Source organism: Pristiophorus japonicus, chromosome 3 (assembly GCF_044704955.1).
Source record: "Pristiophorus japonicus isolate sPriJap1 chromosome 3, sPriJap1.hap1, whole genome shotgun sequence".
NCBI classification, from domain to species: Eukaryota; Metazoa; Chordata; class Chondrichthyes; family Pristiophoridae; genus Pristiophorus; species Pristiophorus japonicus.
The window spans coordinates 90,510,098-90,535,300 of record NC_091979.1 but is presented as its reverse complement, the minus strand read 5'-3'; the positions used below and the strand labels follow the sequence as shown (position 1 = coordinate 90,535,300).

At 43.9% G+C, this 25,203-nt stretch overlaps 1 protein-coding gene across 1 annotated transcript in view; it reads right to left on the bottom strand.

Annotated features, from left to right (window-relative positions):
- The window catches only part of LOC139257742 (voltage-gated inwardly rectifying potassium channel KCNH7-like), a 643,748-nt gene that overhangs the window by 30,498 nt on the left and 588,047 nt on the right, over window positions 1–25,203 (bottom strand). The window contains exon 12 of the mRNA XM_070874608.1: window positions 6,893–7,098. Within this exon, the coding sequence (XP_070730709.1) occupies window positions 6,893–7,098 (206 nt within the window). The remainder of the gene's footprint in view (window positions 1–6,892; window positions 7,099–25,203) is intronic.

The following is a 25,203-nucleotide window of genomic DNA, read 5'->3' as shown; positions in this document are numbered from 1 at the left end:
TTTTATTTGTTCTGCTTATGATTTTGTTAGAAGTACTAACCAGAGGAAATCTTCATTTTTGATGTCACTGCAAATAGCAACCAGAGCAACTCTACCCCGAAGATCAATAACAAGTGGTTTTCTTTGGCCATATCTACAAGCATATTCCATCTTCAAATCCAACAGATATTGCAGTACTATAGCAAGCATCCAATTCATTTCAAATGATATTGATGTTTTAGACTGCATGCACACACTTTGGGCCCAAGTTTCCACATGATTTGCGCCTGATTTTTAGGAGCAACTGGTGGAGAACGGACTATCTTAGAAATCGCAATTCTCCACATTTTTTTTTCTGCAGTTCTAGGCAGGTCGAACAGTTCCACTTTGGAACAGAATTTTTTCTTCAAAAGGGGGCGTGTCCGGCCACTGACGCTTGATTTGAAAGTTTCCACAGTGAAAACGTACTCCAAACTAACTTAGAATGGAGCAAGTGAAGATTTTTGTAGAACGGAAAAAACCTGTTCTACACATTAAAAAAACAGGCGCAGGTTACAAATTCGGCGTCCAGAACGAGGTGGGGGGGGGAGTGGGGGGGGAGGGAAGTCATTACATTTTACAATAAATCCTTATTTATACTTATACAAATATTATACAAATAAATCCAACCTGAATAAAAATTTATAAGCAAAGAAAAGATTAAATAAACCATCTTCCTACCTGTGTGAAAGTGCTTCAGCCAGGGAGAATGCTGCAGCAAGCCTCACAAAACGAGGCAGCCGTTCCCGAACGCGGGGAGGGGGGGGGTGGCGAAGGAAGCCGTTCCAGATGGCGGGCGGGAGGGAACCAACCGACCGAACGCAGGGGAGGAAGCCGTTCCAGACGGCGGGGAGGGACCGAACGCAGGGGGGGGGGGGGAGCCGTTCCGGGCGGGCGAGCGGAGGGAGTGCGGGCTCAACCGACCGACCGACCGAACGCAGTGGGGGGGGTCGGGGGGTGGGGGGGAGGAAGCCGTTCCAGGCGGCGGGAGGGAGAGAGGGAAGGAGACAGAAGGCTGCAGGAAGCCTCAGAAATTGAGGAGCCATTTCCCGACGGCAAAAGGGGGAGGTCGTCGGGAAACGGCTGCCTCAACTTTCTGAGGCTTCCTGCAGCCTTCTCAGTGCTGATGTGCTGATGGCAATGTGCTTTTATTAAAAAATGTTCAAAAACTAAACAGCTACAAAGAACTACAAAAATGGCCGAGTGCCAATGTTTCCTTCACACAGCGCGTACGCGAACGCTCCAACGCGCACGCGCAGCGTTGCCGGCAGGAAAAAAACTAATTTAAATAGTACCCGCCCCCTCCCACTTACAAAATCGGCGCGAGTGTAGGCTCTGCCCCCCTGGGCGCCGCGCCAAACAGACAAGGAGCTGCAGGGCGCTCCAGAATCGCGCGTTTCTTTTCCGGCGCCGTTTTAGGCGCGGAAAACGGGCGCCCAGCTCGGAGGGGCACCCGTTTTTTATCGTGTGGAAACTTGGGCCCATTATGACTAAATGTAAGGCTACATAATCTACATGTATCTTATTATTATTCAATATCTCCACATATTTGTGCCTTTAATTATATTTCTGCTTCTCCTCTTGCTACACAAATTTATTTTACAAATGTGTTAAAAGATGCTCACTTCTCCACAGAAGTTGTTTCCCCTACCCCCCACCCCCTCTCCTGAGTTTCATAACTAGAGGGCTGCTTTTTGCCTCGAGCCCAAAAGCAACATAACTTCAGTAGGCTGGGACTTCCACACGCCCCATCCAATTTCCCAGGGTCATGCTCATTGAAATAATTCCAATGGGCTCCCGGTGTGATTCCTGCCTGCAGCAGGGAATCCCCCCCTTGATGTAGGAAGGGACATCGCTGAGGCAGACCTCAGGCATCTGCCTCAGGGTAGGCTGGCCGACTGTCTCCAGGGCAGCTGAAAAACATTTTGAAAGAAAGAAAACCTCAGGATGCTCAAAGCACTTTACAACCAATTAAGAAGTTTTGAAATGTAGTCACTTCTGTATTGTAGGAAACTTGCATAGAAACACAGAAACATAGAAAATAGGTGCATTCGGCCCTTCGAGCCTGCATCACCATTCAATATGATCCTGGCTGATCATGCAACTTCAGTACCCCATTCCTGCTTGCTCTCCATATCCCTTGATCCCTTTAGCCGTAAGGGCCACATCTAACTCATTTTTGAATATGTCGAATGAACTGGCCTCAACAACTTTCTGTGGTAGAGAATTCCACAGGTTCACAATTCTCTGAGTGAAGAAGTTTCTCGTCATCTCAGTCCTAAACGGCTTATCCTTTATCCTAAGACTGTGACCCCTGGTTCTGGACTTCCCCAACATTGGGAACATTCTTCCTGCATCGAACCTGTCCAATCCTGTCAGAATTTTATATGTTTCTATGAGATCCCCTCTCATTCTTCTAAATTCCAGTGGATATAAGCCTTGTCGATCCAGTTTTTCTTCATATGTCAGTCCTGCCATCCCAGGAATCAGTCTGGAGAACCTTCGCTGCACTCCCTCAATAGCAAGAATGTTCTTCCTCAGATTAGGAGATCAAAACTCCGCACAATACTCAAGATGTGTGTCTCACAAAGGCCCTGTACAACTACAGTAAGACCACCCTGCTCCTATACTCAAATCCCCTCGCTATAAAGGCCAGCATGCCATTTGCTTTCTTTACTGCCTGCTGTACCTGCATGCCAACCTTCAATGACTGATGTACCATGACACCCAGGTCTCGTTGCACCTCCCCTTTTCCTAATCTGTCACCATTCAGATAATAGTCTGTCTCTCTGTTTTTACCACGAAAGTGGATAACCTCACACTTATTCACATTATACTGCATCTGCCATGCATTTGCCCATTCACCTAACCTGTCCAAGTCCCCCTGCAGCCTCCTAGCATCCTCATCACAGCTTGCACTGCCACCCAGCTTAGTGTCACCTGCAAACTTGGAGATATTACATTCAATTCCTTTGTTTAAATCATTGATGTATATTGTAAATAGCTGGGGTGTCAGCACTGAACCCTGCGGCACCCAACTAGTCACTGCCAGCCATTCTGAAAAGGACCCGTTTATTCCCACTCTTTGCTTCCTGTCTGCCAACGAGTTTTCTATCCACATCAATACATTACCCCCAATACCATGTGCCTTAATTTTTCAAACTAATCTCCTGTGTGGGACCTTGTCAAAAGCCTTTTGAAAGTCCAAATACACCACATCCACTGGTTCTCCCTTATCCACTCTACTAGTTACATCCTCAAAAAACTCTAGAAGATATGTCAAGCATGATTTCCCTTTGATAAATTCATGCTGACTTGGATCGATCCTGTCACTGCTGTCCAAATGCGCCGCTATTACATCATTAATAATTGATTCCGGCATTTTCCCCACCACCGATGTCAGGCTAACCAGTCTATTATTCCCTGTTTTCTCTCTCCCTCCTTTTTTAAAAAGTGGGGTTACATTAGCTACCCTCCAATCCATAGGAACTGAACCAGAGTCCATGGAATGTTGGAAAATCACCACTAATGCATCTCCTATTTCTAGGGCCACTTCCTTAAGTACTCTGGGATGCAGACTATCAGGCCCTGGGGATCTAGCGGCCTTCAGATCCTTCAATTTCCCTAACACCATTTGCTGACTACTAAGGATTTCCCTCAGTTCCCCCTTCTCGCTAGACCCTCGCTCTCCTAATAATTTCGTGAGGTTATTCGTGTCTTCCTTCGTGAAGACAGAACCAAAGTATTTGTACAATTTGTCTGCCATTTCCTTGTTCCGCATTATGAATTCACCTGATTCTGACTGCAAGGAACCTACATTACTCTTCACTAATCTTTTTCTCTTCACATATCTATAGAAGCTTTTGCAGTCAGTTTTTATGTTCCCTGCAAGCTTACTCTAATACTCTATTTCCCCCCTCCTAATTAAACCCTTGGTCCTCCTCTGCTGCATTCTAAATTTCTCCCAGTCCTCAGGTTTGCTGCTTTTTCTGGCCAATTTATATGCCTCTTCCTTGAACTTAACACTTTCCCTAATTTCCCTTGTTAGCCACGGTTGAGCTAACTTCCCTTTTTTATTCTTACGCCACACACGGATGTACAATTGTTGTAGTTCATCCATGTGATATTTAAATGTCTGCCATTGCCTATCCACCGTCAACCCTTTAAGTATCATTCTCCAGTCTATCCTAGCAGCCAATTTGAATACATCATCATCATCATAGACAGTCCCTCGGAATCAAGGAAGACTTGTTTCCACTCTAAAAATGAGTTCTTAGGTGGCTGAACAATCCAATATGAGAACCACAGTCCCTGTTACAGGTGGGACAGATAGTCATTGAGGGAAAGGGTGGATGGGATTGGTTTGCCGCACGCTCTTTCCGCTGCCTGCGCTTGATTTCTGCATGCTCTTGGCGATGAGACTCGAGGAGCTCAGTGCCCTCCCGGATGCACTTCCTCCACTTAAGTCGGTCTTTGGTCAGGGACTCCCAGGTGTCAGTGGGGATGTTGCACTTTATCAGGGAGACTTTGAGGGTGTCCTTGTAACGTTTCCTCTGCCCACCTTTGGCTCGTTGCCGTGAAGGAGTTCCAAATAGAGCGCTTGCTTTGGGAGTCTCGTGTCTGACATGCGAACAATGTGGCCTGCCCAGCAGAGCTGATCAAGTGTAATCAATGCTTCAACGTTGGGGATGTTGGCCTGGTCAAGGATGCTAATGTTGGTGTGTCTGTCCTCCCAGGGGATTTGCAGGATCTTGCGGAGACATCGTTGGTGGTATTTATCCAGCGACTTGAGGTATCTCCTGTATATGGTCCAGGTCTCTGAGCCATACAGGAGGGTGGGTGTAGACCATGAGCTGTAGACCATGAGCTAGGTAGCAGATTTGAGGGCTTGGTCTTCGAACATTCTTTTCCTCAGGCGGCCGAAGGCTGCACTGGTGCACTGGAGGCGGTGTTGAATCTCGTCGTCAATGTCTGCTCTTGTTGATAAGAGGATCCCGAGGTATGGAAAATTTGAATACAGCAAGGACCCACAAACAGCAATGTTACAATGACCAGATAATCTGTTTTTAGGTGTTGGATGAGAGATAAATATTGTCCAGGACCAGGAAGAACTCCCTGCTCTTCTTTGCAATAGTGTCATAGGATCTTTTAAGTCCACTTGAGAGGGCATACGGTGCCAGTTTAACGTCTCATCCGAAAGATGACACCTCCGACAGTGCAGCACTGCCTCAGTACTTGCACTGGGTGTCACTTTAGATTATGTGCTCGAGTTTCTGAAGTGGGTCTTGAACCCACAACCTGCCAACCCAGAAGCGAGGCTGCTGATGCTAAAATGTTAAATTTTGCCGAGTTGAAGTATGTAATTGAGCAGGCTGTGATCCATGACACTGCACACATCTGACCATGTTTGGGCGGACGCACTGAAGGCCTGTTATCATTTCCGGCAGGAAACTCTGCAGTTGGCAGTAGATAGTGGGAGCCGGCAGAATGGCTCCCCACTTAAGTTTCTGCTTAGCCTGTTGGAGTGGTGTTGCGTCGTTGGTGTAACTCCAGAGGGAAACCTGCCCCTGCATCTTCAAGTCTGAGCACGTTGACTAAATACTTAAAGAGAATTTGATACTCTTTAACTGTTAAGCCATCATTAACACTGTTTAATGATTTAGCTCTGTCTAACTTTAATTACTGTGACATCATCTGTTGCATTGCTTCTGTTAGTCTTACGAGCAATCTAAAGGTTTTATATAACAAAGCTGTCTGGCAGTGAATGAGCACCCATGGAATAATGTGTTCAAATAAATACTGAGCTAAAGGCAATATTTGTCATAGGATACATTCTGTGGCGATGATAAGTATAGCAAGTGATCTGATCTACAAGATACCTTTAAGCTTGAGTAGTGATTATGTTAACAGGGCAAAAAGCACAAACAGCTTGATAGAAAGAAATAAAGAAGACATTTACATAGCACCTCTCACACTCTCAAATGCCTCAAAGTGCTTGACAACCAATTAAGTACTTTTGAAGTGTAGGCACTGTTGTAATATTGAACTATACGACAGCCAATATGTGCATAAACAGCAATGAGATGATGAAAAGATGATCTATTTTAGTGATCTTGACTGAGGGATAATATTGGCCAGGACACTGGTAACAATGACCCTGCTCTTCTTCAAATAGTGCCATGGGATCTTTTATATCATCTTGAGAGAGTAGTGTTGATATCAGGCTTATTTTTCTTACTGTATTAATACAAGTTTGGACAGAAATCAGATTTAAACCAATGTGGTTTAACATTATACCAATAAACTTCCTGTGAAATTCTCTTCATTAAATACGTGACCTGGTGCATTCAACAGTGTCATACCTGTAGCCTGCCATTTATTCCTCCTGATACAACCTGTTTGGAGGGTTGGAATCTGTAATTTGTACTGTTGCATACTTCAAGTTGATACAGTACAAACATTCATACCCAACATTATTCTTTACTGCTGACAATATTAATTACAGATTATATTGCCAATTTGAAGAATGTATATGCATCTCATAATAATGTGCAGTTGGAGTAAATAATGTATTGTAATGTTGTAAACTGATATATATATATATATATATTTAACTGTTAATTATATTACAATAAAGTAAGAGCGAGTTTTCTTAACTTTAGTTGATTGATGTTTGAGTTTCCTACATTTCAACATCACAATAACTATTTAAGATATCAAACTGTGTGGGTATAGTACCACTAACTGCCTGGCATGGCACAGTAACATACTTGTACATAGTTCAACATAAAATGTTGGCATATTGCAATTTGAGTTGTTTTTGTTAACTGCATAGAATACTCTAAGGAAATAACTTCAGTGAATAAATTGTTACCTTCGAACCTTCATCTCGTAGATTGAACGTGAGTTCTAGGTTTGTTAAAAAGTAGTCAGAAAATTCAGGATACATGTCCAAAACTTCTAAAAGGTCTTCCCTCTGGATTTTGTGCAAATCACAGTACGTCAGTGCTCGTACATCAGCATTAGCTTTCCCAGGTCTTGCATAAAGATGGATCATTTCACCAAAGATGTCATTTTTCCCTAGACAAAAACAGATGTTTCTTTAAAAATCAAAGCTCCTTGGACATAAATCTTGAGTCACTATATCTCCCTGACACTGGGTTCAGAAAATTCCTAAACTTCTTTTGATTTTCATACCTTGAGAAAGAGATTTGAATAAATGATTGAAACATGTAACTCAATGAATACAACCTGGGATCTGTGCTGACAGTGTTATTGATGATGTATGATATAGTTCTGACCTTCTCTGTAGAAGAAGTAACATAGATGCTACTTATGTATGAAGCTGTCACTGAAACATCAAAACAACTGTTCTCGAACTGAAAACATGTGTAGAATGCTAGGGCTGACTAGTAAGCTTCTGCATAGTATCTCGAGTGCTTTATTCTTTTCTCAAGGGCTTTTACAGATCAGTTTTGATATCAATAACAAACACACACCATTTCTTTTGGCCGAATTAATTTTCTTTTTCGAGCTAATTAAATTGTATTCATTGATGATTATGTGCTCAGTTTTGTTGAGTTCTAGTTGGCTAATCCTCAATTTCTGAAGGAGAAATACAACAGAACAAGTAGAATGTTGGATAAGAATTACTGCAGCTTTGAAACAGAATGTTTTAATTTACACAAAGTACTTTTTGACTTTGTTAGACTTGTTGTAAATGGAATTCTCTTCAAAGTAGAAGTGGTCGTATTTCTGTCCTGTTCAAATGAAGTATAAGTTTTGTCATGATTCACAGCAAAAGCAAGTGAAAGTACTTTTAAGGTGCCTCTATTACTGCCCTCCAATCATCAAGATACATGGCGCGGCCCTGGACAACGTGGACCATTTCCCATATCTCGGGAGCCTCTTATCAACAAAGGCAGACATTGATGCGGAGATTCAGCATTGCCTCCAGTGCGCCAGTGCAGCCTTTGGCCATCTGAGGAAAATAGTGTTTGAAGACCAGGCCCTCAAATCTACCACCAACCTCATGGTCTACAGGGCTGTAGTAATACCCGCCCTCCTGTATGGATCTGAGGCATGGATGATGTATAGAAGGCAGCTCAAGTCGCTGGAGACATATCACCTACGATGTCTCCGCAAGATCCTGCAAATCCCCTGGGAGGATAGGCGCACCAACATCAGTGTCATCGCCCAGACTAACATCCCCAGTATTGAAGCACTGACCACACTTGATCAGCTTCGCTGGGCAGGCCACATAGTTCGCAGTCCAGATACGAGACTCCCTAAGCAAATGCTTTATGTGGAGCTCCTTCATGGTAAACGAGCCAAAGGAGGGCAGCGGAAACGTTATAAGGACACCCTCAAAGCCTCACTGGTAAAGTGTGACATCACCACTAACACCTGGGAGACCCTGGCCAAAGACCGCCCGAGATGGAGAAAGTCCATCCGGGAGGGCGTTGAGCTCTTCGAGTCTCAATGTAAAGAGCATGAAGAGGCCAAGCGCAGGCAGCAGAAGGGGCGCGCGGCAAACCAGCCCCACCGACCCCTTCCCTCAACGAATGTCTATCCCATCTGTAACAGGGTCTGTGGCTCTCGTATCGGACTGTTCAGCCATCAAAGAACTTACTTTGGGAGTGGAAGCAAGTCTTCTTCAATTCTGAGGGACTGCCTATGATGATGGGATTACTGGGGGTTAATCAGTGCAGTTGCACAGGGCTCAATATATTGGTAATTTTGCACAGCCATGCTTACAAACATTTGATGTGATACACATTCAAATGAACTTTCTTAATCAAGTAATCTAAGGCCTATTTTTATGGATGATCGTGAACTGTTAAAAGAAATTCAGAAACAAACACGATTGAGATCTATGATTCCTTTTAAAAGATTTTATGAGATGCAATAAACAAATAGAAGGCATAACTGATCTTTTGGTGCTACCCAAACAATTCACAAGCCACTAATAAGAAAAGAAAATGTCTTTAACTTCAGTGATCCAGCTGTGCAATGCACAATAAAGTAGAAATTGCTTAACACTGGCATAGAAAATCCTGATCTAACCAAAAAGAATTACATGTGCCCAGGCTCCTAAATTTCTTCTGTATTATGTATGATATGATGGTAACATTAGGACACTTTAATAGCAAAATCATTTTCAAATCTTCTTGAGGGTAATTTTCACTTTCACTGGCTCTCCTGTTATAGAACCAGGCTGATTTTCAATTCCATTTTGTTTTCATTGATCCACTCTGCCAGTTTGCCACTCAATTTCACCAGAGGATTGCCAGGGGGGAGGGGGTGGCCCAAGATCTCCAGACAATGTGAAGCCTCCCAGATCCCCTGTGTAAGGGGTCCAATTTGAGGGTCCTGGCAACTTCTGTTACCTACCCTGACCCCCTATTGAGGTTCACTTCTGCCCACTAGAACGCATTTGGCATACCAGTCTACAGTCTTGCAATGGGTTCTGTCCGAGCCAGGCAAGCAGGAACTTCCAATGTGAGGAATCCCCACCCTGGGCCCGCATTCTAATGCCATCTGCCTTGTAGAGGGCGGTGAAGGATCTGTCCCTTACAAGGCTGCCGAGAAAATCCTGGAAATGGCAGGATGGGATCAGTCTGCAAACTGACCAATGTGCATGGTTGAACATCATTCCCATACTGTTGGTGAGTTGCTTGCACATTTTAGGGGAGGGCTGTGGAAGATCAGACATCACAAGGGGGTGATTTTTGAGGAGCCAGGAGGAGCGTTAAATGAGTGCTCTATCCCCCTACAGATGCAGTGCCCCTCAAGTGCAATCTACCTGTTGGCCACCTAGTGGTTGACCAAAGAAGAAAATACAGCATTCTTTGGAGAATCATGGTTATAATAAGTACTCCCTCTTCCGGAATATTACGGGGCAATGGACGTATAACTGTCACAGTTGGAAAATCATGGGCAGCACGTGTATGAATTTGCAATGTGTGCTGCTGACAGGTGAGATTCCTTTCTGGCCACAAGAATTGATCACAGGTTTAGTCAATAGAACGGACCTATGAGCTGCTCCACTCCCTCTGCCTCTACCCTTAATCTTTCCATTCATTACACTAATGCTAAGTCTGAACTGGTATTAATCACTCACTTTTTGAAGAGCTTTCAATGGTGTGGATTTGTGCTCGAGTTTCCAATGATTGTGCTCGTTAGTGAGCTGGAAAGTACCAAAGTGGCTTTTTCCCTAGCTAGGGTTAATTAATTTCCTGGGAGATGATGCTGGTCCAAGCGGCACCAAACACAAAGGGCTAGAAATTTGGGTATTAGCGATTTCGTCAGTTTTTGGGCGATAATCGTAGAGTTATTTTTATTTCGTGCCACGTTAGCATTATCGTTGGAAGTCGCAAAATGTGGCAAACGGTAACTGCTGATAGTGCTAAATCTGGTCTTGCACGATGGAATTTGTGCACAGGAGCTGAAACTTGCGATGAAAAAAAAATGGACCTTCTGCGCATGCGTACATTTTTTTCCCCTTTTTTTTCCTCCGATTTTTTTTTCTTCTTCCCGTGATTCTGGTCAGCTGTCAGGGTGCACCCGTGCATGCGCAGTACATCCAGGGCTGAAGTAGGTACTTTTCACAGACCAAGCAGCCACCATGGAAGAGGACTCCAGCACGCAGAGAGCTCAAAAGTCTAGCTATGAAGAAAACGAGGCCCTCATTGCAGCTGTGCAAACCAGATGGGGGAAACTTAATAGGAGTGGTGCTGGTAAACCCCACCCAACTGTGCAAAGGCGATTGTGGACCAGCGTGGCTGAGGAGTCAATAACACCAAGAGGGACCATCGACAATGTAGGAAAAAGTTAAATGACCATTGCAGGGTCGTGAGAGTAAGTAATATTTTTATTCATGTACTCCTTCATTACTTATATTGTAAACCTGACACTTGTTGGTATATGTAGGCTTAGTGTTGCACCTTATTTGCCATGAATGCTCATTATACATTAGTAAGTCTGCATTTTGACATCTTAAAAGATGTTTCTGCACTTCGATGTCTTCCTCATGAACCACGTGCAAATACCAAAGGCCATTAAACAGAGGACTGTGTTAAATGCACACGGTATGGTATGAGTGCTTTGATGGTTATCTGTGTGTGCCACAAGTGCAGACGGATAACCATTCCAATTGTCATCTTTGCAGGGAAAGATGCCACATAACCGCTGGGAGCAGCGACGCACAGGCGGTGATCCACCCCAGACATTGCCATTAATGGACCTGGAGGAGCACATGTCAGCTCTGATCGGTGCCTCAGGGGGAGGGGCTGCAGGTAAAAGACGTTCGATGCAGGGGTTGTTCTTTGGTTGTTTTGTTGCTGTAAATTACTAGTGACAATTTCTAGTAGCTTCTAAAAGTAAAATAAGATTCGAAGTTTAAGTAAAACAGAAATATTAAACAGATATGATTCTTGTAGGTTTAAGCAGAGACAAACATGCAAGCTAGTTTAGTTAATTGGCCAGCTAGTAAAAACTGGTTCCCTAAACAGGTGAGTCAGCTAGAAACAGTATAAAAAGACAGGACTTGGTGCAGACTTGCTCGGAGTGCAGTGGCAGGTCAGAGTGCAAAGGTAAGACTTTGTTAAGTGGGAGCGGGAGGTGTTGCTTTGTCTTGTTTTCCCTACCAGTGTTAACTCCCCGACCTGGGAGAAAAAGAAAAAACAGTGTGATGTTGCAGCCAAGAGGATAAGTGATTGGCTGGTTGATTGGTGAGTAGTTTTTCTTTTTTCCTTATCTTGTCAGTAAGAACCTTTTAGCATTGTTGCCAAATTAGGTTGTTTTAAGGATTAAGTCATGGCAGGAGAGCCCAAAACCATGTCATGCTCCTCCTGTGCCATGTGGGAAATCAGGGACGCTTCCAGTGTCCCTGACGACTATGTGTGCAGGAAGTGTACCCAGCTGCAGCTCCTGTTAGACCACATGATGGCACTGGAGCTGCGGATGAATTCACTCTGGAGCATGTGCGATGCTGAGGATATCGTGGATAGCATGTTCAGTGAGTTGGTCACACTGCAGGTAAAGGTTACAAAGGCAGATAGGGGATGGGTGATCAATAGGCAGAGCAGGAGTAGGAAGGCAGTGCAGGAGTCCCCTGCGGTCATTTACCTCCAAATCAGATATACCACTTTGGGTACTGTTGGGGGAGATGGCTCACCAGGGGAAACCAGCAGCAGCCAGGTTCATGGCATCATGGGTGGCTCTGCTGCACAGGAGGGCAGGAAAAAGAGTGGGAGAGCTATAGTGATGGGGGATTTTATTGTAAGGGGGATAGATGGGCGTTTCTGCGGTCGCAACTGAGACTCCAGGATGGTTTGTTGCCTCCCTGCTGCAAGGGTCAAGGATGTCTCGGAGCGGCTGCATGGCATTCTGGAGCGGGAAGGTGAACAGCCTGTTGTCGTGATGCATATAGGTACCAATGATATAGGTAAAAAGTGAGATGAGGTCCTACAAGATGAATTTAGGGAGCTAGGAGTTAAATTAAAATGTAGGACCTCAAAGGTAGTAATCTCAGGATTGCTACCAGTGCCACATGCTAGTCAGAGTAGGAATTGCAGGATAGCTCAGATGAATACCTGACTTGAGGAGTGGTGCAAGAGGGAACTGATTCTGGGGGAGATGGGACCAGTACAGACCGGACGGTCTGCACCTGAGCAGGACCGGAACCAATGTCCAAGGGGGAGTGTTTGCTAATGCTGTTGGGGAGGGTTTAACCTAATATGGCAGGAGGATGGGAACCTATGCAGGGAGACAGAGGAAAATAAAATGGGGGCAGAAGCAAACGATAGAAAGGAGAAAAGTAAAAGTGAAGGGCAGAGAACCCAAGGCAAAAATGAAAAAGGGCCACATTACAGCAAAATTCTAAAGGGACAAAGAGACCTAAAAAGACAAGCCTGAAGGCTCTGTGCCTCAATGCGAGAAGTATTCGTAATAAGGTGGATGAAATAACTGCGCAGGCAGCTATTAACGATTATGATATAATTAGGATCACGGAGACATGGCTCCAGGGTGACCAAGGCTGGGAACTCAACATCCAGGGATATTCAACATTCAGGAAGGATAGACAGAAAGGAAAAGGAGGTGGGGTAGCATTTCTGGTTAAAGAGGAAATTAACGTAATAGTAAGAAAGGACATTAGATTGGATGATGTGAAATCTGTATGGGTAGAGCTGCGGAATACCAAAGGGCAGAAAACGCTAGTGGGAGTTGTGTACAGACCACCAAACAGTAGTAGTGAGGTTGGGGATGGCATCAATCAGGAAATTAGGGATGCGTGCAATAAAGGTACAGCAGTTATCATGGGTGACTTTAATCTACATATAGATTGGGCTAACCAAGCTGGTAGCAATGCGGTGTAGGAGGATTTCCTGGAGTGTATTAGGGATGGGTTTCTAGACCAATATGTCGAGGAACCAACTAGAGAGCTGTCCATCCTAGACTGGGTGTTATGTAATGAGAGAAGGCTAATTAGCAATCTTGTTGTGTGAGGCCCCCTGGGGAAGAGTGACCATAATATGGTAGAATTCTTTATTAAGATGCAGAGTGACAGTGTTAATTCAGAGACTAGGGTCCTGAACTTAAGGAAAGGTAACTTCGATGGTATGAGACATGAATTGGCTAGGATAGACTGGCAAATGATACTTAAAGGGTTGACAGTGGATAGGCAATGGCAGACATTTACAGATTACATGGATGAAATTCAACAATTGTACATCCCTGTCTGGAGTAAAAATAAAACGGGGAAGGTAGCTCAACCGTGGCTAACAAGGGAAATTAGGGATAGTGTTAAATCCAAGGAAGAGGCATATAAATTGGCCAGAAAAAGCAGCAAACCTAAGGACTGGGAAAAATTTAGAATTCAGCAGAGGAGGACAAAGGGTTTAATTAGGAGGGGGGAAATAGTGTATGAGAGGAAGCTTGCAGGGAACATAAAAACTGACTGCAAAAGCTTCTATAGATATGTGAAGAGAAAAAGATTAGTGAAGACCAATGTCAGTCCTTTGCAGTCAGAATCAGGTGAATTTATAATGGGGAACAAAGAAATGGCAGACCAATTGAAGAAATACTTTGGATCTGTCTTCACTAAGGAAGATACAAATAACCTTCTGGAAATACTAAGGGTTCGAGGGTCTAACGAAAAGGAGGAACTGAAGGAAATCCTTATTAGTCAGGAAATTGTGTTAGGGAAATTGATGGGTATGAAGGCCGATAAATCCCCAGGGCCTGATAGGCTGCATCCCAGAATACTTAAGGAAGTGGCCCAAGAAATAGTGGATGAATTAGTGATCATTTTCCAACATTCCATGGACACTGGATCAGTTCCTATGGACTGGGGGGTAGCTAATGTAACACCACTTTTTTTAAAAGGAGGGAGAGAAAACAAGGAATTATAGACCGGTTAGCCTGACATCGGTGGTGGGAAAAATGTTGGAATCAATTATTAAGGTGAAATTGCAGCGCATTTGGAAAGCAGTGACAGGATCGGTCCTAGTCAGCATGGATTTATGAAAGGAAAATCATGCTTGACAAATCTAGAATTTTTTGAGGATGTAACTAGCAGAGTGGACAAGGAAGAACCAGTGGATGTGGTGCATTTGGACTTTCAAAAGCCTTTTGACAAGGTCCCACACAAGAGATTAGTGTGCAAAATTAAGGCACATAGTATTGGGCGTAATGTACTGACGTGAATAGATCACTGGTTGACAGACAGGAAGCAGAGAGTCGGAATAAATGGGTCCCTTTCAGAATGGCAGGCAGTGACCAGTGGGGTGCCGCAGGGTTCAGTGCTGGCACACCAGCTATTTACAATATACATCAATGATTTAGATGAAGGAATTGAATGTAATATCTCCAAGTTTGCAGATGACACTAAGCTGGATGGCGGTGTGAGCTGTGAGGAGGATGCTCAGAGACTTCAGGGTGACTTGGACAGGTTAGGTGAGTGGGCAAATGCATGGCAGATGCAGTATAATGTGGATAAATGTGAGGTTATTCACTTTGGCGGCAAAAACAGGAAGACATAATATTATCTGAATGGTGCCAGATTAGGAAAAGGGGAGGTGCAACGAGACCTGGGTGTCATGGTACATCAGTCATTGAAGTTTGGCATGAAGGTACAGCAGGCAGTGAAGAAGGCAAATGGCATGTTGGCCTTCATAGCTAGAGGATTTGAGTATAGGAGCATGGAGTACTTACTGCAATTGTACAGAGCCTTGGTGAGGCCACACCTGGAATATTATGTTCAGTTTTGGTCTCCTAATCTGAGGAAGGATGTTCTTGCTTTTGAGGGAGTACAGCGAAGGTTCACCAGATTGATTCCCAGGGTGGCAGGACTGATATGAGGAGAAACTGGATCAACTGGGCTTGTATCCACTGGAGTTTAGAAGAATGAGAGAGGATCTCATAGAAACATATCAAATTCTGACAGGATTGGACAGGTTAGAGGCAGGAGGATTGTTCCCGTTGTTGGGGTGTTCCAGAACCAGGGGTCACAGTCTAAGAATAAGGAGTAAGCCATTTAGGACTGAGATGAGGAGAAACTTCTTCACTCAGAGAGTGGTTAACCTGTGGAATTCTCTACCGTAGAAAGTTGTTGAGGCCAGTTCATTAGATATATTCAAAAGGGAGTTAGATATTGACCTTACGGCCAAAGGGATCAAGGGGTATGGAGAGAAAGCAGGAAAGGGGTATTGAGGTTAAATGATCAGCCATGATCTTATTGAATGGCGGTGCAGGCTCTAAGGGCCGAATGGCCTACTCCTGCACATAATTTCTATGTTTCTATGTTTCTATGTTTACTATTTTATAAAAGTTTTAAAAGTTTCACAATTCTGTTAAATTATTAAAAGTTAACAAATGTTTAATAAATATTATTCCAGTTTGCAAATTATATTTACAATGTTTAATAAATCTTCAAGTTACTGTACGTTAAATAAGTTATTTTATTCACCTTAACCATTCTTGTGCAGTGTCTCATTTGCAGAATAAGAGGGGGAATAGTCAACATAGTGGGATAGAATGCGCAGGCAATGGTGAATTTGTTCAAGCAAAGCAATGAATTATGAACTGCTGATGTCAGGTTTTTGCAGTGGTGAAAGCTCCATGAGGCCTCCCCTGTAGTGGTGCTAATGTGGGTGGTGGAATGGGTTCATCACCAGGCACTTCGTCATCCTCCTTGTGGTCCTCCCCCTCCTCCTCCTCCTCGTGGTCGTCCTCCTCGTGGTCATCCTCCTCCTCGTGGTACCCCCCTCCTCCCCTCTCTCCTGAGGTGGTCCTACAGTCCCCAGTGGCAAATTCTGTCCCATCATGATGGCTAAGTTGTGTAGCATGCAGCACACCACAATGAACTCAGCGACCTGTTGAGGGGAGTATTGCAGGGAGCCTCCAGAGTGGTCCAAGCATCAAAAGTGCTGCTTGAGCACTCCAATTGTCTTTTCGACGATGTTGCGTACGGCTATATGGCTGTCATTACAGCGATGCTTGGCTCTGAGAGTTCTGGAGGGGGGTCATGAGCCTGGTGGCGAGGCTATAACCTTTGTCTCCCCGCATCCAGTTCTGGCCTTGTGGATGACGCTCGAACAGGTATGAGACAGTGCTCTGACGCAAGATGAAAGCATCATGGATGCTCCCTGGAAATTATGCATTTACTGCCATGATGCGCTGAGTATGGTTGCAGATGATCTATATGTTTAGGGAATGGAATCCCTTTCAGTTTTGGTAAACCTCTGGATCCTCCAAAGGTGCTTGCAGGGCGATGTGCGTACAATCAATGGCAGCCTGAACCTTGGGGAAGCCAACAATTCATGTGAAACCTACAGTCCTCTCATTCTTTGCCTCCTTTGTCATTGGGAACTTTATAAAGTCCATCCTGCATGTGTACAGTGCAGTAGTCACTTGGCAAATGCAGCAATGTGTAGCATGCTGCGAGATAGAGCATATGTTCCCTGTTGATGCCTGAAGGGAGCTGGAGGCATAGAAGGCAAGTGCCGCAGTCATCTTCATTTCGACGGGCAGTACAGTCCTGATGCTGCTGGAAGTCTGTCGGTATGCTTTTATGTGCTGGCATATAATTGTGACCACCTCTTTTCGGAAGCGCAGCCTTTGAACGCACTGCGCCTCAGACAGCTGCACGTATGAGTGCTGTTCCCTGTAAACTCGTGGGGGATAAGGCCTCCTCCCCATACGTCTGTGAGCTCTTTGATTATGCTCAAAATGCTCATCAATAAGACTTCTTCCAGCTCGACGATGCATAGAAAAAGCAGCCAGGAATAATGGCAGAGATATTATAGCCCCCATTCTTTTAAATGTCTTTAAATATTAAAAACGAACTGTGAACTAACATAAAGCTCATTGTGTAAAATGCAGCCTTCCCTCCAAATCCTTTTATGCAATGAACTTTTGCTCTGTTTTTCAAGATGGTGCCGTTAGCGCTGAGTGCGTCGTGGGTCTGACCTGGTAAGACTTGATTTTTTTTGGGCGTGTTTTTAGGCCGGCAATAAAAATGGCGATATCAGTGAATTTTTCACCCCCGGCAATAGCGCAGCATCGCATACCGATTGACGTCATAAAAACGGCAAAAAAAAACGGGCCGCCATTAATTTTTAGCGCCAGTGCAAAACCACTGCTGAATTTTCTGATCGGCGCTAAATTTTGTGCGACTCGTTTAATGCCAAGAAAATTATTTTTCAGCTTCGCCATGGCGCTAAATGGGCACAAACCTGCCAAATTTCTAGCCCAAACAGTCCATAGGTACTTTTATCAAAAATCTCACCGCTCTACTTCTTCATTATAATTTGTGTGGGCAAGAATTTCAGATCACTAATTGTTTTAATAGCAAGGGTTTCTGAACAACAAATGGAAAATGTGAACACTAACCATCTCTCAGGGAGAACTGAGTTTAAAGGAATCTTGGTAAAATGATATAACAATTTAGGTAGGTTGTCTAAATGACATTAAAAAGAAGCTAATTTATATGTTATTATAGAGAAGGAGTATCCCTGGCCTTCAGAAATACTTAGGAAAAAAAACAAGAACTGTGAAGGTTTACAATGGATTACCGCTGAGTAGCCCCATTATGTCAAGATTTACTCTGAAGGCCATTTATCCAGTGAAAAAAGAGTAGTTTTAGTAAGATTTAGCTTTGAACACCTGCTCAATATCAGCCAGGCATTGAAAAATAACCTAATTATACAAAGGACTTGTCAATAACCTGGAAAGGCAAGTAATATCACAATTTGATGAATGTTGCTTTAATTTTATAATGCAGCACCTGCGCCTGAAGGTTAAACTGCAAGAAAGTGCTACAATACATCTTTGCTGACAAGTGCAAAGTGGTTTTTTTTCAAGAGACACTGCATTTAGCTATAACATGAGTTGTTGAAAAATTTTTGGGCATTAGATGTTCAGCTATCAGCTTATTCAATCATTTTGATGGCAAACAATGTCTACAGATACCGATTAATGGAAAGACTCCCAATCTCAATGTAACTTTGGTTCTATAAATCTAATGATATGGATTTTGTGATATTCATCTTATGCTCACACAGGTGTATCATTTGACAGGAAACATTTGGTTGCTATTCATACTAAAATCCATAGGTTTCAAAACTGTGACCAGTGAGGATCTCAGGGGTTGTCCCTGAGTTTGCCAGATTTCTATACATCAAATTTTAGAATTTTTTTGCAATTGTTTCACTTATTAGTATCTTATTTTTATGCTGTATAATTTAAAAATACTGCAGTGATAGCACTACTTTCTTTTAAGTAACTGACACTGCCTATAAAAAATTAGGCCAGGATTGGGAGTGCATCAGTAATTGCAAGAGGTCCCCTTCCCCCACACACACAGAATTGAAGATCATTGTGTATCTACAATTTCACAGTAAAGAAATTCAATTTTGGTATCTAAATTGAGGATTTCACTCAGAAAGCAACGAGCCCCCAGTAAGTTCAGCACAGGGCACTCCTCCTAATGCAGATACTCAAGAGATAATTGTAGATGCAGGTAGAAGGTTTTTTGAATCAGAGGCAACTTGTCAGTTGATTCAGCATTCAGCTACCATGGATACTTCCTCGGGTAAGGAAGCACTTAAAGGCACGGCACATCCATAACCAATACACTGAGGTAACACAACAGGGGTAAACACAAGAAGAAAATACATTGGAAGACTCAAACTGCACAGCACTCAAACACCACATGCATTCATTAAATAAAATTATTTCATTTTTAGTAAGTTTTGTAATTTGCCATTCTTTCATTGTGCCAGAAATAGTATCAGATATACAAAATTCAAACCAACAAATTGGCTGACCCCTGAGATGTCATTTTTATTGATTACACCTCTGTGAAGTACCTGGCAAGTTTTTCTACATTAATGGTCCTATGGCACTATATAAATGCAGGTTATTGGTGTTGTGTGTGTATTTTGAGTAAAAGTATAAAAAATGGATGCGCTTATTTGTGCTGCCAAAAATGGCCAACATGCTCCACTCTTTGTTTCTGTTTGGTCCTCTTGGAGGATAAGCCACACCCTGGAGTTTTTCTCAAAGTCTTGGGAGCCGAAATTGGTGGACTTACTGCCCCTGCCATCAAGTTTTCTGGGCGGTTTCCCCGCCGAGCGAGTTTGGTGGAGGCCTCTTGCTGGCATGGAGGGAAGACCGCTGGGAACCACCTGCTGACATCCGCTGGTGTGCAACGCGCATAAGTGTCCTCCCACCCGCCGAGCTGCCAGTTTGGTCTGGGTAGTCCTCCGCTCCAGCAGGGGAAAAGACTGCCGCGTGGAGGCAGGTCTAACCTCAACGGTAAGTATGAAGAGCTGCAAAAAAAAGGTTTGTCCACTTCTTTTCTTTATTTTTATTTCAGCGATTCAGATTCAGGGGGATGGTACCCCTGAAGGATTTTAATGTGTTTTTTTTATTTTGTGAAATTTTTTTATTTAATCAGTTCCCCCCTCCCTGTGCCTGACTCAATCCTTGGCGGTAGTTTGCTGAGGATTGCATTTGCCGCCAAGAATGGGAGCTACTGCCCGCTGCCGCCCAGATTCAGGGTGTAAGTCGCATTTTTGTCGCTGGGTGGTCTTTCCAGGATTTTTTCATGAAACTTCTGCCCAAAGTACCATCAGGATCTAAGCGGTCCTTTGGGCAGCACTTGGGCGGAACTTAGCTTCCACCAAGTTCTGGGCCCTGCAATTTGTAGTTGCCATCCAAATCTGTGTCCTTCTTTGCTATAACTCCATGTTTGAATCTGTCCAATCAGATTTCTACCCCTGCTACAGGACTTTAATGTGACTGTGAAATAGAACTGCATTATCTCTCCTCCGTTCTATAGTTTTTGACACAGCCATTCTCTTCCAATGCCTCTCCTTCTTTGTCCAACTCAGTGGGATTATCCTCGCTCGGCTCCCCTCTCACCTATTTGATCAAAGCCAGAGCATCTCCGGCAATAGTTTCTCATCTGGCCCCTGCGTGTTTCCTGCGAAGCCCCCAAAGGATCTATCCATGGCTCTCTCCTCTTCCTCATCTACAAGCTGCCCCTTGACAGCACCATCCTTAGAGATGGAGTTAGCTTCAATATGTATGCTGACAACATCCAGCTCGACTTCTCCACCACCTCTCTTGACCCCTCCACTATCTCTGTATATCCAGTCTTGGATGATTTGCAATTTTCTCCAGTTAATCATTGGTAAGACCAAAGCTGCCATCTTTAGCGCCTGCCACAAATCTGTACCTTTGCGACAGATTGTCAGATGGTTTTAGGTGGGGTGTGAATATATTGTGATACACGAGGTATCACAATTGCGTGAGACAGGCTGAATGGACCAGAGGGTCTTTTCCTATCCGTCACTGTTCATATGTAAATTCCATCCCCTTGTCTGGCTACTCATGTCAGACTGTTCACAACCTTCCTGAGCATCCCTGATTATAATCGCTCAACCATTGGTGGCCGTGCCTTCTGTTGCCTAGGCCGCAAGCTCTGGAACACCCTGCCTAAACCTTTCCACCTCTCTACCTCTCTTTCCTCCTTCAAGACACTCCTTAATACATACCTTTTTGACCAAGCTTTTGGTCACCTGCGCTAATTTCTACTTATGTGGCTCGGTGTCAAATTTTTAATCGCGTAATATTCCTATAAAGCGCCTTCGGACATTTCACTATGTTAAAGGTGCTATATAAATACAAGTTGTTGGCATACTATTGATCCGAAGCTAAGTATTCAACTCTTCATATCCTCTCCATCACAAAGACTGCCTACTTCCACCTCGGTAACTTTGACTGCCCCGTCCCTGCCTCAACCCATCAGCTGTTGAAACTTTTATCCATGCCTTTGTCATTTCCAGACTCGATTATTCTCCTGGCCAGCTTCCCATCCTAAGAGTAAAGACCTCTTACTGCAATTATATAGGGCCCTGGTGAGACCGCACCTGGAGTATTGTAGACAGTTTTGGTCTCCTTAGCTATGGAAGGATATACTTGCCATAGAGGGAGTGCAACAAAGGTTCACCAGACTGATTCCTGCGATGGGGGAATTGTCCTAGGAGGAGCGATTGAGTAGACTAGACCTACATTCTCCAGAGTTTTGAAGAATGAGAGGTGATTTCATTGAAACATACAAAATTCTCACACGGCTTGACAGGGTAGATGCAGGGAGAATGTTTCCTCTAGCTGGGGAGTCTAGAACCAGGGGTCATAGTCTCAGAATAAGGGGTCGGCCATTTAAGACTGAGATGAGGAGATATTTCTTCACTCAGAGGGTGGTGAATTTTTGAAATTTTCTACCCCAGAGAGCTGTGGAGGCTCAGTCGTTGAGTATATTCAAGACAGAGATCGATAGATTTTTGGCTATTAAGGGAATCAAGGGATTATGGGGATAATGCAGGAAAGTGGAGTTGAGGTAGAACATCAGCCATGATCTTATTGAATGATGGAGCAGGCTCGAGGGGCCGAATGGCCTTCTCCTGCTCCTATTTCTTTTGTTCTTATGTCCTCTGCCCTCTGTAAATTTCAGTTTATCCAAAACTCTGCTGGCCGAATCCTATCTTACGCCAAGTACTGTTCACTCATCATTCTTGTCCTCACTGACCTCCTGTCCTTGGTCAAATGGCTCAAATTCTAATCCTTTGAACCGAGTTTCTGCTTTGGGTGTAATCGATGCAAATTGCGCCCAAAAATTGAACCCGTTTTGAAAGGTGCTTGTTTTTCTCGAGTATCCGCTCAAACTAATTTGCATATCGCCGTACGCAAAATCTGCCATGAACCAGTACAACCGGGCAGCATTTTAAAATGTAATTAAAAAAATAAGAAATTTTGCTTCAAAAAATATTTTGATACATTTCGGAGTGGTAACTTAGTGCAGTTTCATTAATACAGCTGAAAATGTATTTATCATAAAAAATTAGCATATTTAATCAGAGTGTAAATTCTCCACCCGTGAGTAATCTGATTTTGAAAAAAATATACAGAACCATTTGCTAGTTATATTTGGGTACAGTCGTCACTTTCTTAGTAAATTTTTTTTTTAAATCAAGCTTTTAAAATTTGCCAAGAGAACCAGCTTAATTTTTGGAGTCTCCTCGAAGGCCTGCAAAAGAGCGCAATTAGCGGAAACTCAGAATGGTGATTAATTCATCCTGGGGGTGTGGTCAGTTTTGTGGGGAGGGCCGGTTTCTAGCATGATATTTTTAAAACTAGTGCAAAAGATCGTAGAAACTCGATTTGTGATGAACGTAATTTGTGCTTAAAATTCCGTGATCGTTTGCACCATTTTTGACCGAATTAGGCCCAAAAAACAGCCCGGAAACTCTACAACTCCTTTTGTTTGAATGCCTTCATAGCTTCTGCCTCTGACCTTGTTGAAAATATCTGTAGTTAGAAGGAATCACCTCCTTTTAAATAAACCAGGTGAGTGGCCACACCACTATGGGCGCATCTTGGGCTGCTCGAAAGGGGCAGAAAAACCAGCATTGGCCAGCTGCTTGCCTAGAAGCTGTGGTCACTGGCTTATCATTTTTTTCTTCCTGCAGCACAACTGGCCTCCTTTATAAGAGGCCTGAAAATAATATAGGTGGAAATGTTATGGGGGTCTAAGCCAGGACTTTCTAGGATTTGCTTATAGATACAGTCAGAGGTTGCCCTAAAGTACATATAGACATCATTAGAATTGTTTTTTTAAACTGATTTCCACTGAATTCCTGGATTCAGTGGTAGCACTTTCACCTCTGAGTCAGAAGGTTGTGGGTTTAAGTCCCACTCCAAGAACTTGAGCATATAAATCTAGGCTGACACTCCAGTGCAGTACTGAGGGAGTGCTGCACTGTCGAGGTTGCCATCCTTCGGATGAGACGTTAAACCGAGGCCCTGTCTGCTCTCTTTGGTAGATGTAAAAAGATCCCATGACACTATTTCGAAAAGTGCAGGAGAGTTATCCCCGGTGTCCTGGCCAATATTTATCCCTCAATCAACATAACAAAAACAGATTATCTGGCCGTTATCACAGTGCTGATTGTGGGAGGTTGCTGTGCGCAAATTGGCTGCCACGTTTCTCACATTACAACGGTGACTACGCTCCAAATGTATTTCATTGGCTGTAACATGCTTTGAGACGTTCGGTGGTCATGAAAGGCGCTTTATAAATGCAAGTCATTTTTTTGAATTCCTGGATTTTTCTGGTTTGGTGGATCGGTGAAAAGTTATTTTTGCCTGATTGCTATCTTTCAAAACCCTGAATTTTCCTGCTCCTTGTGGATTCCAAAACACGTCGCCCTGGTGATGTCATCATACACCTTGCGTGATGATGTAGGCACGCAATGTGCATGATGATGTCACTAGTGTCATGAACATGCATCCTGGGGAACCCAGCCTGAGATTTTTAACATGCAGCAGCTGCAAGGATTAGTTAATATACGTGGAAGTGAGGAGTTTCTAACACAGAGGCCACGATTCTGGTGGCCGAGGTAAGTGGCTGGCTGTGACCCCACTCCCGGTTCCAGTGAAACATAGAAACATAGAAAATAGGTGCAGGAGTAGGCCATTCGGCCCTTCGAGCCTGCACCGCCATTCAATAAGATCATGGCTGATCATTCACCTCAGTACCCCTTTCCTGCTTTCTCCCCATACCTCTTGATCACTTTAGCCTTAAGGGCTGTATCTAACTCCCTCTTGAATATATCCAATCAACTGGCATCAACAACTCTTTGCGGTAGGGAATTCCACAGGTTAACAACTCTCTGAGTGAAGAAGTTTCTCCTCATCTCAGTCCTAAATGGTTTACCCCTTATCCTTAGACTATGTCCCCTGGTTCTGGACTTCCCCAACATCGGGAACATTCTTCCTGCATCTAACCTGTCCAGTCCCGTCAGAATTTTATATGTTTCTATGAGATCCCCTCATCCTTCTAAACTCCAGTGAATACAGCCCAGTCAATCCAGAGTCTCCTCATATGTGAGTCCTGCCATCCTGGGAATCAGTCTGGTGAATCTTCGCTGCACTCCCTCAATATCAAGAACATCCTTCCTCAGATTAGGAGACCAAAACTGAACGCAATATTCCAGGTGAGGCCTCACCAATGCCCTGTACAACTGCAATAAGACCTCCCTGCTCCTATACTCAAATCCCCTAGCTATGAAGGCCAACATATCATTTGCCTTCTTCACCGCCTGCTGTACCTGCAAGCCAACTTTCAATAACTGATGTACCATGACACCCAGGTCTCGTTGCACCTCCCCTCTTCCTAATCTGCCGCCATTCAGATAATATTCTGCCTTTGTGTTTTTGCCACCAAAGTGGATAACCTCACATTTATCCACATTATACTGCATCTGCCATGCGTTTGCCCACTCACCTAACCTGTCCAAATTACCCTACAGCCTCTTAGCATCATCCTCACAGTTCACACCACCACCCAGCTTAGTGTCATCTGCAAACTTGGAAATATTACACTCATTCCTTCACATAAATCATTAAAGTATATTGTAAATAGCTGGGGTCCCAGCACTGAGCCCTGCAGCACCCCGGCTCTCCCATGATTCCCTCTATATGCTTATGGAGGGAGTCGGAGCATGCAGGGAGATTCTCTTCCCTTCCAATGAGCGGAAGAGACTTCCCCAGGAGACCAACGCAGCCTGGTTGTACATGGCACAGAAAGACACAAGCAGTGATGTCATCAACTGG